We start from the raw sequence: 17752 nt of genomic DNA on the forward strand, positions 1-17752 counted from the left end.
AGGGGGGTCAATAGATTGCACAAGGTGTAGAGCTCTGTCATCTGCTCTGCTTTTTCCACTGTTGATTTTTGGTTTTTTCCACTCTTTTGTAACTGCCAGTGACCGGAAACTCTTGCAGTAGCCCCGAGGCTCCCCTGTCCAGTCCCGGGGGGCTGGAAAACCCCAAAGTTGTTTGTGCTCTCTTTCTAGTCTGACTGGGCACCTTCCTGCCCCGGCAGGTTCTGGGAATTGCCCTGAAGTCATCCGTTCTTCAGACAGATCCTAACCTGCTGTAGTAGAAGAGGCAGGAAATTAAGAGCATTTTGGACGTCAGGAGAGATTCTTGCTCCTTTCAATTTGGGGTGACCCCCTGTAGACAGCTATTTCTCTGCGACGGGTCTTCTTCCTTCATCTAAATACAGCTGCTCTTGAAACCCAGTCTGTAGTTCCCTCTTTGGGAAGATGGAGCAGCTATGTTCTAGCACAGGGGCCATCAAACCACATCTCTTTGGCTGGCGGGGAGACTAAATCACGGTTGGAAGTGACAAAGTGAAAAAGAATAGTTTTTTGTACAAGAATGGTTACTCTATCGACGTGCCATGCTGGCATTATTCTAACATCTGTTTCATCCAGCACGTGTTCTGTGTGTTCATGTATTCTCCTTTTGGTTTTTTGAAGGCAACTTCTTATTTGGGGGATTGCGGAGGAAAAGCAGCGCACGAGGAAGGTCTGTGTGAGCGAGCAGGGCAAGTACACACAGCGCGGCTGAGAGCAGAACTGAGGCAGGGTCGTGGTTCCCTGTAAGGACTCGATAAAGAGATTTCTTTCCTGAAACAGGTGGTCTTCTACTTCTTCACTGTCTCTCTGCAGGGGATTTTTTTTTGTGCTGGAAATGCACTTTAAGGGGGGAGAGCTGAACCTATGCAAGATGTGCTCAAATCCAGAGAGGATGAGCACCAGCCTCCAGGAGACCAGACCTCAAAGGAGCTTCTCTTTAGTAAGGTGGGCTTAGATTTGGGTGCTGGATGACAGCCGTAAGTCATATCTGTGTAGCTATACAAATACAGTATTTATGGCCAGGGAATGCACTTGTCTGCCTCCGCGCAGGGAGAGGGAATAATATCCCGCATTTCTACCACTTAAGAAAATCCTTCCCAGGCTGATTGTCTTGCTTCACCCCTTTGGCGATGTGAAACTTCCCAGGGACTGTCTCGCCTCGCACGCTGAGCCGCTGACTCCTCTCAGCCGTGTCCATTGTCGGCGCAGATGTCTTACTTAAACGTTCTCCCTGCTTTCTGATCCAGCCTTGCAGCTAATTAATAATTTGTGAGTTTAAATGACAATTAAAAATGAGCTTTAGAATGAATCCCCATTGTCTGAAGTCTTAACGGCTGCTATATTTGAGCAGTGTCTTTGGGTGGAATTGCAAATAAAGACATAGCAATAATGACATGGAAGATTCTGATTTCATTTTCTGATCTTCAGTCAGCAGGTCTTGGCAAGAGGTGACCGCTGCCGTCCCTGCGCTGGTTTGGGTTGTGTAGGAGGAGCCCACAAGCGAGTTTTAAGCATTCCCGTGCAGGTGAGTTGGGGGCTTTGTTAAGTGCTTGTTACTGATGTTTGTTTCGTTCTGTGTGGAGAAATCCTGTGCTTAAAAAACAGCTCATTTTTTGAACTCCTCTCATAGAAGTAAGTGTCTTCTCTAAGTGGCATGTTTCCCAAATTTACTTTCCTTTGATGGCATTTCCTTTGACTAATTGCAGATGAGATCAGTACCGTTGCTGCGAATTTGCTGTCTGCCATTCGCATTCTTTTCCACGTTGCTGATTCTTAAACGAGCACGGAAACAGCTACACCTCTCAGGCCGAGAAGCAAACCTGCATCGTATCTTGGGCATAAACCTAAGCCGATCAGCACAGAAACCTGCAGCCCTCCAGGTGTGCTTTGTGCTTTCCGCATACCAGAAGTGGCTTATTTTCCCCGTTTTTGGTACTGACAGGTTCCCGCACCCCAGGGCTTGTCTGGGAGAGGGTTGAAGCAGCAAGTTGCTCTCAATTGCACATTTCTTTTAGATTCAAATGTGTTAGAACATCAAATTATGTCGGAATTAATTATTTCTAGCCATATCAACTCCTGGCCTCGGTGGTTCTCCCCCGCGTCAGCTGTTGGTCGGGGAGAGATGGGAGAGGGCGGAAGAGAAAAGCACCTTCTTTCTCTTTGTGGATTTGTTTGCTAGCGGGTGGTTCGGACGCGGGGTAGGAGCATCCGTGAGCACATTGCTTCCCGTGCAAGGGGAAGTAGAGGCTGAGGAATAGGAGGAACCGGGTACAGATTTCATGGGTTTGGCAACAGCATGGTTTGCTCATAAAATGGCAAAAGTTGGCATTAGCGGCGCACTATGGTGCTGTGGCTGCTTAGTCAAAGGGGTTGTGCTTCCCCATCGCGCTGGGGACTTCCCTCCTGTGCAGGGAAGTGGAATTCTTTGCATTCTGCAAAGTAACTATTCTTATCTTTTCCTCTCATCCAACGACCACAAGTGAGGGCTGTGCAGGAAGGTTTAGCGCGTTGTGGTTTCTCTGCCCTTCCATGTGGCCTAGCCCCATGGATGCCGAGGAAGCCTGCTGCCGTCCCACCCCACGCTGCATGTCTGCCGTCTGCAGGGGGGCACCGTGCCACGTTAGGTCCGCATCCCACCTGGGGCTTGAGCGCTCCGTGCTCGAGAGCTCGGCACAGCACCTATACTTTCCTAGGAGCAGCTACGGGGCAGCCTGGATTCAAAATAAAACTATGGCAAGGGATTGCAGGAATCTGATACTTCCACCTCAGCGTTAATGAGAGGATTCAGCCAGCCCACTGCGAAGACCGATTAGTTTAGCTAAGCCTAAACACGCTTTTATCTGTTCTTAGTGCGTGCTGACTTGGGATGCCCCTTTGCTGCTGTGGACCGGAGCCAGTGACCCCTCTGGCAGGCCAGAGCTGGGATTAAGGCAGCTAAAGGGGCAACGGTGCAGCTGGAGGAGCTGCTGCCGCACTGCTCAGCGGAAGCCGGGCGGGGAGCCTGCCCCACAGCTTTGCAGATTGTCCAACACGTGGCTCGAGCGTGGCCAAAATCCCCCTTGGGCGCAGACTCATACCGCCTAGTGCCAGGTGCTTAATGGGAGGATTGGTCCAGTTGACTGTTCAGGCAAGTAAAAGAACTTTAGTGAGACAAAGTTGAAGATCTAAAGTCTGGAGAACAGATGCTTTTAACATCTTCTCTTTTCTAAAAGCTCCTGGCTGAATACAGGATTAAAACTTGGTAACCAACTTTTTGCTTATTTATCTAATGCTTCACAAGGAGATTGGGGGGAAAAATCTGGGTAGAAGACTCTTCCCCCCCCCCCCTTCAGTTTCCTCTGTCACATTGCTAAGCCATCGGAAAGGATACGATCAGGAACGATGACTTTGAATTCAAATGCTGTATCATCGTGCTGCTGCTGTTTTGGTTTTCTACTCTATGAGACAATAATAACAGGTTCTCTTGCAGTTTGACTTGGTATTTTGGGTAGCATTCAACTAGTCATATGCCAAAGGGGTGGCGGATTTCCGTCTGACATCAGTTACAGAATTCTTACACCTTGCGCAATAGCCTTAGAAAAGAGGAAGTGTAGTGGGCTTACATGTGTGATCAGGACATGGAACATACACAGCTGAAACGCTGCCCAGCTTTTGCTCTTCCAGTGTTACAGATCTTACATGATGCTCTCAAGCACCCTGTGGTAGAATTTAACTAACGGGAGCGTTCAGTAAGCTGCTTCAGCTGTAAACTTGCTTTTCTGGGCTTTTTCCAAGGCAGGCTCAGCACAGGGCATGTGCTGGCACTGTGACTAAAGGATGCATGGAAGAGGTTGGTCTGTGTGTGACTTGGAGTAACTCATCCACAAAACACCTGGTAAAAGTACTGAAATGACTATTTTAGAAGTAGAATGGAAATCTACTTCAGCTACTGCTGTTAAGTAGAATTTCAACTATTGGACTCCTCTACTTACTTCTAGGAGTGGGTATTGCCAACAGACTAAGACTTCAACGTCTTATTTGGGAGGTGGGCATGCTACCGGAAAATGAATGTCCATCATTGTGGGGCCCGTTAAGAGGCAGGCGGGTGTCCTGAGCCTTCGCCACCAAAAAGGAAGGGACTGGGGCACAGATGCAGCATATGTGGCTGACTACAGACAACTGGGAGCCCAGAGGTTTAGCTAATATTGACAACTCCACCACAAAAAATGCCTATAATAGATCATTAGTATCAAACCTTAGCATCCTTAGCAGCAACTCTGGCTGATGTTCAGCCAAATAACTATATTATGAACCCTACAGTGTTAATATGTATTTAAAAAAAAAAAAAAAGTCCTGGAAAGCAGCCCAGGCTGGGAGAAGAAATAACAGTTGAAGGGGGGTAAGGTAAGAAGAGGAAGGACTGTGAAATTAATACAGTTCCAAGCAGTCAAACCAAGGTAATGGTGGTGGTTGGACAGAGTAAGTAATGGCAGTAGAGCAGTCATTAGTGTTGTAGCGGCTGTTGAAGGCTCCTGAGCAAGAAGTGTCGGTTCACTTCTTCGTTCTGCACGCAGGTGAACTCCTCCCTTGAAGCTGGACCTTGTTTATTTTGCCTTTTTCAAGTTGATAATTTGTATCTTAATGATCTTCATTGTAGAACGTGGCATACACAAGTCAAACAGGATGTGCAAGACAAGATTTTAATCATTAAAAGTTTATCGATAACCTCTTATATACACATAGTTATACACAAAGTGGCTCACGAGTCCCTCACGGGATTCTGCTGGTGAGGCTGGCCGGCTGAAAGCTTCGCTCTGCCTCGGTCCTCCCATAGATGGGCCGTTGATGCGGAAAACGCCAGCGGGGCTGTCGGCAGGTATGGCTTTGCTTCATGGGCTTTAGCTGGGTACTGAAAGGAGCCCATACTCATCTGCTGTGTCCAGAATTTTACAGATGACTGGAGACTCCACCTTGAACGGAAGGTATCAGAACATTAAAAGACTACGAAATCATTGATAGAACTTTTACAGGAGATTGCAACAGCCATCATGAGATTAATGACAACAGATTGCAGCTGCACAGTACTCGAGCATCACTTTGTAAAATTTAGTAAGCGCTTTTCACTTTTGGGTGTGAACTCTATAGCATATTAACAAGGTAGCCAGTGTAATTAATAGTGACGGACCTCCCTTTCTCTACACCAATGCAAGCGCACAAAAAGCAGTAGTTAGTTAGCAGCTACGTCCATGGGCTAAAGTACACTACAGGACCCTCTTGAGAGGAGTCACAGGAAGGAAGGGGCCATTTTAAACATGCACCTGGAGCCATCCTCTACAAGGTGGCACCTGACATCTTTACGTACCCCAAGGATGTATTGGCAAGAATGAGGCTCTAACATGTATATGGTCACAGCATGAGGGGAATCGGATTCTTTACATCTGAAAACAGAAGAGAAATTTTGGAGTGTTTAACATGTGGTAAGCACAAAACTACAGCAAGTATTTCCCTAGTATCGACAGCATTTTTACTAAGCTAACACTCATGGCGTTCTGAAGACCACAGAGGCTTGCCCCTCTGACAGAGGAAGCAGAGGCACAAAACATCAGTTTACTAAAAAGGTTAACTTACTTCAATTTCACAGTCACCTGCCTTGGCTTGTCTGTTAAGTCGCAAACATCTCCATTTCCATAGAAATGAGACACCATCCTGCCACAAGAGATTGGAATGAAAATGTTCGGAAGTGGTAAACACAATTCTTCAGCACACAGCTAACTTGTGTGATACAGTATCTCATTATTCTTCAAATATTTAACTCAAGTATACAAAACAAAGTAGTAATAGGCTGTGTTTAGTAATATGCTGTTTCAGTTATTGCAGAAGCAAACAGTTGGTTCACTGGTGGAAGACTTTTCTCTGCGTCGTACACAAATTGTTGAATTACCTTTTCTGATGTTGCAAGCGGATTAAGGGGCATGGGGGAAATGAAATAAATCCGTACACCCTGCTCTTGACAGTTTATTGTATCTATTTGTAAAGTGAATATTCAGGCACTGCAGAAGTGGGCCCTGGCGTTTGTTCTTCTCTATCGCAAGTATGAGACCGGAGTAGTAATCATGGTGATGGCAGCCGTACCTAACTGTCTGGGTGCCGTCTTCTCTAAGGTAGTAGGTTCTAGCAACATTCTTCCTCGACCACTCAATGTGTTCCTCCTTGCTCCAGGTACCCACAACCACTGAAGTCCTGCCACTTTCTTTATCCTAAAAAAGGAAAAGCTGATAATTACCTTGTATTATAATACTAGCAGCGAGGCTCTTTTAACAATGAGTAGAATGTCATTTCTAGAGCAAGTCTGCTTCTGTCAACATAACCTGTTCTCGCATTCAGGACAAGCTGATTGATCTGGTATTAGAGTTGAGCTGATGGGCTCTTCAGAACAGCCATCTAGGCTGGGTGAGCTGACAGAAGTGTTTCAATGACCAGAAGAGCATTCCCACAAACCCCCCCACATTTTTGCAGCTTTGATTATCGCTATGCTCTGCCTGACATGGTACTTACATCCACCTGCATAAGCCTAGGCAGCACATGGAGGATTTCTCTCCTGAAATCCAATTTCTTAAACCCAAGACGTTGATCATCCAAGAAAAAGATTCTGCTTCCCACTGTCCCCAAGACAGAGACAGATTCTCTAACCCTTTTTTTTCCCCCCCAGCCACCCACAGGGGCAGAACATAAAACTATTTAAACATACCTCATGATACTGATGAACATATTTGCCATAGCAGAATTCATACTTCCACCAACCAACACCCTAGGGAGAGGTATAATCACAGCATTAAAACAAAACCAAACCCCCCAAAACAACGCTATCCATTTCCCTCTGGACCCAAAACCACTGGCTATTTTAGCTGTAAAACTCAGTGTCTGTTATTCAAATATGTCGATTCAAGATTTGCATTAAGAGAGAATCTCTTATTAGACTGACATAGGGAATTCCATCTATTCCAAGATGAGCTTAAGCAATCAGGATCTCATTTTTTATGGAGACTCTTTGAAGAGCCACACAGGACTCGATTCCTTAAGCTATTAGTATACCCCCTATTCATCTTCTAAAGAAATATTTTTCTCTTTCAAAGATGGGTAAAACTTCAGATGCCTTTTCTCTGCTGGCTGTTCTCTCCAGAAAAGTTGTATCAGATTTTTTTTTTCCTTCTCATTAACAAAATCAGCACTGAACAATGCTCATGATCTACTTTCATTTCACTCTGCTCAAATAAATTGAATTTCAACAGAAAGGTTAAAGGTGCCTCTGTGCCACAGACTTTCATATATGTCTCCTCTATATCAGTGCAGAGAAAAGCAATTATTACATGTATAATGAAGGCAACTACCAGAGTTAATGGAAAAACTAAACAAATACGTAAACCAGTATGTGCAATTAAGGAGTAGCTATTTTATTATACATAGCTTTATTTCTCACCCCATGGAAGCAGTAGGAACCACTAAGAAATTCCTTTATGAGTTGGTCATCGGTCAATTTGGAGATGTGGGTTGTTCCCACAGTTAATAGTTGATGGCTTCCAACAGCAACGGGCTTATGAATGGAAGAAAATCTCTCTTCTTTTGTTGAATGCACTTCTTCCTGAAATTAAAGCAGACACAAATATATACACAAGGTATACATTCATTTAGATTTTATATGTCCCTTGCAAAGTCTTAGTTACTTAATATTAAGTGACATAGGCTGTGGGAAAAAGTATGAAAACATTTTGTCATTGTTTTCACTGTCTTCAGCATAGCTGAAAAAAAGCTCAAAAGTCAAAAACTTCACACGTTTGTAAACTGTACATGAAGGTGGCTACATAAGTGTTAAATCAGTAGCCCAAACTTACTTGTTTTGTCTTCCTCCCAAGTAAGGTAAGTTACAGATGATTTCAACAAGCTTAAAGACCATGTGAAAGGCTGACATGGTCTGACAGAGTTGGGTAAGAGAACTTATTCCACAAAACTGAAAGTTGTATGTGCTGTAACATGGAAAATAAGTAATTTCCTCTTTAAAAGTAAAGAGATCCTACCTCCTTAACCCTCCTAAAAGGCATCTTCATCATTTCCTGCTGTTTCTCCAGCTGTTCCAGATTATGGGGTTTAAGTGGGGATCCTGGCAGGGACTGGCAAAAGATGTCATTCACAGGGGAAGCCCTGAACCTGCCCAGACAAGTTAGGAATACATAATTTTATTATACTTTGAAGTAAAGGCATACTTTTTTATTGCTCTAACTTTCTGACTGAGCTGAGCGGGTTCTTTTTGTGGGTTCCCCCCCCGCCACCTTGTACTTGCACCGTCTGAAAGCTACGCTGTTCTTACAATTGATGCAAATACGCTTTTTGCCCAGCTCCTAATGCTGCCAGACAACTGGCAATGCAATCTAACCCCTTTTCAAAATGACAAAGGTGCACATTAAAAGGCCAACTGCCTTCTAGGCGCACCATGACGTAGCGCCAACGCTCTGCAAAACTCTCTTGGGGCCAGGAAATGGCAAAGGTAAGACTAGACAGATACAGTTCCTACAGAATGAGAATAATACATTCTTGTATTATCTGACACGTATGGCTTTCATGCTGCATGTACACCATTATTCCTTTGTCACTCTTGTCAGGAGCCATGTCTGCAAAAAGCAGCTTATTTCAGGAAAGAAAAAGCAAAAGGATGAAGCAGAGTAGCACAGTTTATGCGATGAAGGCCTCATTCAAACACCAAATAAGCCTTAACAGAAAATAGTACAGGAAAGTGAACAACAAAGTGAAAATCATACTGACAAGTGAAGCATTGGTTCCGTTTTCTTTGCTCGTCTCATTGACAAGGTCCTCGTTAGAGAAAGCTCATTTACAAAACAAATGTACTTTGTACAAATGTTTTGTACAAATGTACAAAACCAAGCAGATAAGGCTTCAGAGGCAAGGTGGCTTTTTGTGATGTGCTCCTAGGAAGATAACACACAGCAGCAGCTGTATAATAATCACCACTTTAGTTAAAAGAATCTGAAAACGCTTCCTAAATAGTAACTACACTCTAGGTGAAATTAAGTTCTTCCTTCTGAAGAAGCCTAGTTTTATCTGAATTTTATTTAAACAAATTAAGACTAATAGTTACAGTAGACAGATACTACTTTTCACTGCCTTCCTCCCTGTCCCCCAATTCCCACCAATTTTAAAAAGTCAAATTGTACCCAGATAGGAACAACTACTAAAACTAATGGATATACTTTTGCTAAGCCAATGCAAGTGCATTATTGGGTGAGATAACGGGTGTGGAAGAAAAGTGCTGGTGGCTAAAGTACTGCCCAGTGCTGTGTCAGGGAACACATGAGAGGAAAAGTGCACTTCACTTGAAATGAGGTTGGTTTGTTGTTACCTCTGCTGACACCGAGCAGCGTTTCCAGCCTGCTATCCCCACCCATCTTTATTCATTCTCCCACTTAACATCATCTTGGTAAAGATCTTGTATGTTTATTTTAAGTATTTCCTGCTAGTGGCCTGGTAGCAGCACAAGATTTTCTTCTTACCAAACGACAGAACAAGTTGCCTGCGCACTTTCTGTTCTGCTGCTGATACAGAGGCTTAAAAGACTCGGAGTAAACAGCCAATAGCGCAATAGAGAAGTGCAACACGTAACCTACTACCAAACCCACCTACAGGAGACAATTTGTAATTGATACTAAATATTTAACAACAGCGTAACTTATTTACTCCATCTGGCAAGTGTTTATAAAATGCACCATTGAGAATTTTGGCCTTTAGACTCTGTTGCCTCTTTCAGAGCTGCAATTAAATGCTTGTTCTGACGTCTGTGTTTATGGGAAATTCAGAACTCCCGTCCATTATTTCCCCTTTAATTTGTATGTCATGCACTTTGCAATTCTGTTCACACCCTTTAAAAGGTCAAAAATCTGTACTATTGAGACTTAAGAATATCCCTTAGATACATGGTACAGTTCAGGGAGAGGGGGGGAAAAAAAAAAAAAGAATCCTAAATTTGATTTTTGGAAAATAACACTGAAATTGTGAATTCTTCGTATGACAATGACTTATACAGCTGAAGGTAAGGCCATGAAGCAGGACAGAGACAGATGGGAGCTCCTCAGGTTGGGAGCACCGCTAAAATAGATGTTAAGGTTATGGCTAAAAGATGTTTTGTTTGCTGAAATTGGAGAAGTCAAAGTCTATGCACACATATATTGCACATATGCATCTGAGTACCATGAAGATGATCCCCCAAGACCTTGAAATGATAAATTAAGAGGAGACAGGGTGTTCTTTATCTGCCTTAATGCTCTAGTTTGTGTTCCTCCAGAATGGCAAGGCTAGAAACTTACCCACCTGCTTCTCATATAGGCTCCATCAGCAGAGACTTAGAAAATGCAAATACTGTGCAACTTAACACGAAAACTGAAGACTTGGCAAAACTGCACTTGCCAAAGTGCGTACATAGAAGCGTCCCAGCTCTGCACCAGAAACCACAGCTGGATATATGCCTTACAAAAACGCAGACATGCATGGAAATTGATGCAAACTAGAAGTGATAGTGTTAGCCAAAATGTGAATACCGTACCTATATTTAGGATGGTTGCATAACAGAGGTGTCAATATAACCACTTCATATTCACAGGTTGTAACTTCTGCTACTGAAAGAATCTCATGTTTAGCCTCTGGATGACAGATGTACATCACTGTACTTGATCTGGGTAGGTTCTGTCTCAAGCTACAAGGTGTGCCGTTTCCCATTTCTACAGGATAGTATGGGGTCATTTGCCCTTCTATATTTTTTGTAGGTATCTAGGTGAAAGAAAGTAGAAGTTAAGAATCACAGTGAAGCTCCTCTGACTCTTCTGAAACAAAACGCACTATTACATTGTGCAGAGCCAGCATTACTGGATTGAAACCAGCCCCTGTGTAGTTACTTGGCATTTCTGCAACATCCAAACATGTTCTGGTCTGTTATCTCCAGCACCACACATACAAATGCGCCGAGCCACATGAGCTCTGACTGCACAAAGCAGCTGGTTTCCCTGCACAGGCTGCCTGATGTTTCAGTTCTAAGAAAGCTTGCCAGCTGGGGGCAATGTTTTGGAACAGCACCGAGCCAGCTGTGTTCACCTGGTAGTCTAGGAGACAGGGAGATGGCCGTAGCTCTGCCAGACTCGGCTCGGGTCTGGCCAGGCATGTTACCTTCCCTTCAGTGCCAGGCCATAAAGAATCTAAAAATGCCCCAGCGAAGTCATCCCAATACCCGCACTGCACCTCTTGGCGTACCCAGCCTGGGTTGTTCCTTACCCAGAGCATCCCATACCACTTGTTATTGTGGCTAACAAAGTTAATGATATATACAAAGTAAATCCCACTTTTGTACACACTTTAAGAAAGCTCTCTTCAGACTTGCTCCTTCATATGTTTTACCCAGCTTCCACTTTAAGAATTTAACTCCCTAAACTGGCAAAAGTCCCTCTCCTGGCTCCTATCTTGGAAGTAGCTAGAGTTCCTGGGTACCAAAAGTTCTGTTTGTGCAAAAGCCATGCTGGAACCCACAAACTAGACCTTTTTCTACCTGTGTTGCTTGAGCTAGTGAAGGTTTTCAGTGCACAACAAATCAGGCTCTGTGCCAAAAGGCAGTGGTGCCTTCTGTGGTCAGGACATTAACCCAGGGACCCGACACCCTTCTATCTCTCACCTACTTTGGTTTTCAAACCACGTTACCCTGTCACAGGCTCCCTGAAAACTGATCCATCACGAATGAGGCAATGAGACATTCATGAAGTTAAAGAATGCACGTGCCGGCAGCTCAATTGCTCGGGCGCTTCCGGTCACTTCTCCACTCTATACTTCAATATTCAAAGGTGGGAAATGAAGATACATTCTGGTTGCGTACAAAAGAACTGACAAAAAGGGTATCAGTGCCTTCCCTTTCTATCTTTCTGAATGAAACGAGTGATTTTTTCCTTAAAATTTGACAAATTACACCTACGCATTTCACTGAAGGTAACTATTCATGACATCTACGTGGAGGTAGCTGCTGTTTGCACTCGACCAAAAGGCACCCCGGTAGGACTGAAGATAAATCTCCAAGTCGGAGCAGGTTTTGGTTCCTTTAAGCACCACCCAGCTGTGTTACGTATTCTTTCCCTTTCAGGACTAGAGATTCCATGCAAACTACAAGTCTAAATTCTTTATGGACTGAAACCAAAGACAGCCTATGTACATCGTAAATACTGTCCAAAAAAAAAAAAGTCAGTAGAAGAGTTAACTTCCTCTGAAAGTAAAAAAAAAATTTAAAAGTTACACTATAAAGAATCTAGTTTTCTTTAATTTCCAAGAGGCATAACTGCCACTGCCATTAGCATGGGCCAAAAGTCTGACTTGGGTCTGCTCCCCCAACTACCTCCAAAACGCTTATCAGTGTATTTTCTGAGATCCAATGCAGAAGAGGAACTACTCTGGGCCATGTGAATCTGCATTACAAAGAACATGTGGATAAAAATTTCAGAATTAAAATGAAGGATAACTGGAAATAAGGAAGGCACGTGTCCATCCACAGGCCAAATCTGCTATTGCTAATTCCAAACTCCAGCATGCTTCAGGTCCTTCCACTGTTTTGCTATAAAGTTAGTAACTCAGAATTGAGTTTTGGGGCCTAAACAAATGGAAAAGTTCTCTAATGGAAAAGGGAAACACAGAGTTTTATGGGATGAGTCATCAAGTCAGGTAAGAAATCTTTCAGGGATTTTGTGCTGTAGGATTTTGTTAAGCATTTCTCCCTACTCAAAATGCACAAAAGTGTCATTAAGGGAACTGGGGTCTCTGATGTAGCTGGAAAAATAACTGTCACTAGACCATACTGTGACTTTGTGGTTATGTGTATTGTCTCCACAGAAGAAGAATATATAATTCATCTCATTTAAGTTTAAGATTAGCATAACTTTAATGTAAATAAGTAGAAGGGCAAGAAATTTGACTAGCTAGATTAAATAAGCTTTCTGAGCTGGGACTGATAATGAAAAGTGAGGAGGAGTGCAGCTCAGGAACAGTTTCACTTTTTGATGCTTATTTTGGTAGGGAACTAATTACATAATCTCATCATATATAAATTGCCTCCACTATTGATGGCAAAAATTAAAATGGATGTTTTTCACTTGCCTCTTTTGCACTCTCTTTTGGATTTTCCTTCTCTTCTTGATCTAGGGAATAATTAAGAATGAGGTAAGAATAAAGTCTGTGAACTTGAAATAAAATGAAATTATATACAGAGAAGTTTGGATGTTTTGTGTATTTGCTAGTACTTTGTGTATACACTGCCAAGAATTAATTTCATGAACTTGCAGGTGCAAAAGAGGAAAGAAAGGAAACAAACAGTGATCTGGGGTCCAGAGCAAACAGAACAAAATATGAGTTAGCAACGTCTTCAAACAATTTTGAGTTTGTAGGACAGGCCAAACCCAACCCTAGCAGCACAGGAAGGCCAGCCAGGGCAGAACTACCACGGTTCTTCGAGGGGTAGCTGACTACTCTTTTCTAAGTGACCAAATTACAGGCTGGGATAAACAGGCAAGTACTTCAGCCCACCCACTAGCCAGCCTCAGAGGGTACACTGGTAGGAAGAAGTGAGGCCAGGCTGCGTGCCATGCTAATGATCATGAGAGTAAACATCGTTAGGGAGCAGGGGTTGCAAGTTATCACAAGTGAGAGCTATCCTTAGCCTTCCAAACTGCTTCAGTAGACAGTCTGGACTCCATTCAGAATTAGGTGAGCAAAAGGCCACTCTGTTTTGCTGTCACCCATGCAGCTGTTCCACGTTTACTGTATCACACTTGTGGATTCGCCTCACAATGGTTTGAGAAACCATCTACGTTATTTTTAAGAGAAATAGCAGGAATTGCTGTATAGGAAGCATAGAAAGAATACAGTCTACCACCTAAATGGAAAGGACAAAGGGTCAACGTCCTAACAGACTCAGATGTGATGACCTGAAGTATCATCACACGTAACTTCCACATCTAGCCCCACAAAAGAATTGGTAACTCACGCTAAACATTTTGTTTTCCATACAGCAGCACCCAGGGAGAATGAGGCATCTCTGCACAGGACTACTGACAGCACAAACAAGCACTGTAGCTCACTAATAAAGAAATGCCAAACAATGCAGTTTCTGAAGTCATGTTTCTTTTCAGGTCTAAGACACCTAACTGAAGGCTATGGGTAGGAATTCAAAGGAATGGGATTAATAGCGCTAAACCCCCTAAAAGACTGAGGCTTCCAAGTTAATCGCTTTTAGGAAGAGAAAAATGGTGGTGCCCACCTTTTACATACCAGCCTAGAATTAAAATACCAACCAACTAGATTATGTTTTTTGTATTGTTTCTATCAACTCTGACGAATGAACACTTAGTCTGTGGATTTTTTGAGTTCTTTGGACTAATATACTGCCAAAGTGCTCACCCAGGGAAGCAGATTTTGTCAGGTACAACCACAGAATTTCCAGCATCTCCAATAATTTACAGGCAAAAAAACAACCTGAAGTGCTCAGAAAATGAGTTGTTCTAAATTGCAGTTTGAGTTTGGGGCTCAGCTACCTAATTTCCACCGAAGTCCCACTTTAGGCATTTCAGTATTTCCAAAGATCTGCACCAGGATCCCTAAAAAAGACGCTCAAAGAGTTCCAAGGATCAAATCTACCTGCAAAGCCTATAAGCGTTTGGGTTTGCAGACTACGTTTTATTACAGAATAGCAGAGCCCAAGATGTGCTACACACTCTGCCCTCTGCTCACAGTTTGAAAGACACCTCTCCCCATCCAGAAAGAGAGTGGCAACAGGCTATACCATCAAAGTCTGGTCTGGCATATATTGGTTCTAGTTCTTATACTATGTATTTTCTTTCCCTGACACTAATTATTGCAGATGAGTTACTCTAATCAGTCAGCATGGCAAAACTGACAAGACGGATGCAATGTAAGGTGCTGAAGAGGAATTCATTGAAAACAATACATCTTGTAAAAAAAAATCTATAAAATTCTATTCTATTGCACTGCAGATCAGTTTTCTACAGCATATTTCTCAGATAGTAATAATTTAAAAACATAAAATTAAATTAGCATGAGCAAAATAAAATAGTCTAAGACAAACCTGGTTCCGATAATGGGTTCTTTATCATCATATTCCCCAGATAGTATTCTTGGATGTTAATTTTCTACAGTGAAGAGAGGTCAAAACAAATTTCAGTTACCTTTTTCTGTACTTTTTCAAGAGTACAGGAATCCAAGTCTTCTAGAGGAGTCAAGCATGAACATGCCAGTGGGAAAGGGGGTTGAGACTACTAAATAGTAACAAGCCTACCTGTCCCGTTTCCTTCTCCTCGTGATATTGACGGATGTGTTTTCCATGGCAGACCTCATAAGTCCAGTAAGATTCAATCTTAAAAAAAATAAAATAAAAAATTTAAGAATAATCTGTTTAGATACATTACCCTCCCTCCAAAAAAATTCCCCCCAAATTTTGGCTTTCACAGCAATAAAACGCAGCCTGAGAAAGTGGGCTTGGGCACCCTCAAAAACACTAGCACAGTGAATGGTCTCACTGTTCCCCAAGCATTTTGATGAAGTGCCACATAAACACAACCGGCAAAGTTTCCTTAAATTTACACACAGATAAAATAAAGGAAAAAAAAATATAAACAAGATGCAAAGACTAAACTTGCCCCAAAATCACTGGGGCTAAGCTGTAGTGACTCAGCACAGACTGGTTTTGGTAACTGCCATAGATACGGGTTGTTTACAGGTTGTGCTTGTCCCACCCTTCCCTCCTCAAGGACTTGTGTGGGATGCTGCATCAGTATAATATGTGGCCACTTTTGCTCTCTCTGGTTCTCAGTGCCAGATGAGAATATCTAGAAGTATGTTTGTTTCGGTCTTCTAACACTTTCCAAGAAATGCTTTTCATTAGACTGTCACACATTATGGGTTGACTCCTGGAAGTAAATATTCTAAATCCACATTTTTTGAATTGCTACTAGAGCAACCCAATTTATTTGAATCCTGAGATGTTCAATTATATAGAATTTTATCAGCAATATTAAGATCTAGTCATAAAGTTGTGGAGAATTTATTTTGGATTGGATTAGAACCTGAAGTCTGAGACATATATATCCAAACAGTTTACTACACTAAAGCTTGAAATGCACAGGATTGTAAACTTTAGATTAGAATTTAAATTATCAACACAGAAGTAACATACTCTATATGAACAGCTACTTTGCTTAAAAAGAGGTTCCAACAATTCTCCTGGAGTGGGACCTTTATAGTCCTTTTCTTCTTCCTAGAATAGAAGGGTATTTCATTACATTAAAATAGAAACTAGTTTGGTTAGTTAATATTCATTTCCAATAGTTAAAAAAAACCTTACTGAAAATTAAAAGATACAAAACCTCATTAATTCCTGCCCTGAAAGAACTGTGTGGTGATTAGAAGAACAAGATAACTTGGTTTAGTAAGAAGGGGCCAATAAAAGTCACAAATAAATTTTTTGCAGAAAAAAAAAAAAAAGTCTTTTTTTTGGGTGGAAGAAAAAAAGGAACTGAAAAGATGCTGTAAGGCTTGTCCACAGTTTATAATTATGAAAAAGACTTGACTGAACTTACCTCATTGCCGCTTGCTATCAGCGGAAGTATACATTTATATTTTTCTTTATCCACAGTGGTCATTATAATGTAGTTATCCTCTTTGTACAGGACACCAGTTGTAGGCTAAAAAAATCAGCCAACCTATGGATTAGTCAGACAGTTTTTTTTAATGCTACTTGTCAGAAATACTCCCGCATTTCTAAGTGGCACTGTTAATTTGTAGGGCACGTGGTCCAGAGTATATCCTAGATCTTAATTATATCACGGGACTGGGCTTTGGCATTTAAGCTCGAAACGGCTGGCTAGCATCTGCTCTCCTTCTCCCTTGCGTCGATCCTTCTACCTCCGACCACACTCCTGCTCGCTCATTTCCAGTTCTTTACCAAAGACTTTTATTAACGGAACACCCCCCAACCGTTACACCTGCAACCAGCCGTCCCCACGCTGACTTTCCGGACGGATTTCCCTGGCATTTCCCCCAGCTGCCACACGCCGGCCACGGCCTGCAACTCACCCTCCGGCCCGGTGCCTGCGTACGCGCTTCGCGCCGGTCACCGCTGCCGAAACACAGGGTGATGTTTCAGGCACGCACCGGCACGGCTGTGCCCAGAACACCCCCAAACGGAAACACCCTTTTCTGTGGCGCCGGGGCTTCAAAAATGTCCGCCAAGCGTGAGGGGGCTCCGGCCCCCGGACCGAACTCCTGCCGCCCGTGCTACCTACTAACGGTTATAAGCTCCCGGCCCCTCGAGCGAGAGAGGCTCCGAAGCAGGAGAGACCCCCAACATCCCGCCCGCCCGCACCCCGGTACCGACCAGGCTGAGCTCGGTGCCGGGCCAGTTCACCCTGAAGGGGATGTCGTCGCTGAGCTGAGGGAGAGCGCGGCCGCCCGCCGCCGCCGCCGCCGCCACCACCGCCACCGCCGCCAGGAGGCCGCAGAGCAGCGCCCGCGGCGCGGCCGGGGTGGGCGCCCGGTGCCGGCACCCCCTCATGCCGGCCGGCGGCTCGGGGGAGACAGGGAGGGAGCGAGGGAGCGGCGGGCAGCGGCGCCGCCACGTCTGCTTCCGGCGGGCAGG

At 43.5% G+C, this 17752-nt stretch overlaps 1 protein-coding gene across 1 annotated transcript; it reads right to left on the reverse strand.

Annotated features, from left to right (window-relative positions):
• Positions 1-4913: 4913 nt before the first annotated feature.
• ERLEC1 (endoplasmic reticulum lectin 1) lies at positions 4914-17668 on the reverse strand (the record flags this gene model as incomplete). Its single annotated transcript, XM_081998498.1, has 14 exons — positions 4914-4985; positions 5378-5453; positions 5644-5721; positions 6148-6272; positions 6764-6823; positions 7493-7654; positions 8088-8217; positions 10622-10845; positions 13201-13241; positions 15185-15248; positions 15395-15472; positions 16292-16372; positions 16695-16799; positions 17492-17668. The coding sequence occupies 14 exons, from the start codon at positions 17666-17668 to the stop codon at positions 4914-4916; spliced, it is 1473 nt and encodes a 490-aa protein (XP_081854624.1).
• Between the last annotated feature and the right edge of the window lie 84 nt (positions 17669-17752).

The sequence above is a fragment of the Phaethon aethereus genome (assembly GCF_964289735.1).
Source record: "Phaethon aethereus genome assembly, chromosome: 3".
Taxonomy (NCBI): Eukaryota; Metazoa; Chordata; class Aves; order Phaethontiformes; family Phaethontidae; genus Phaethon; species Phaethon aethereus.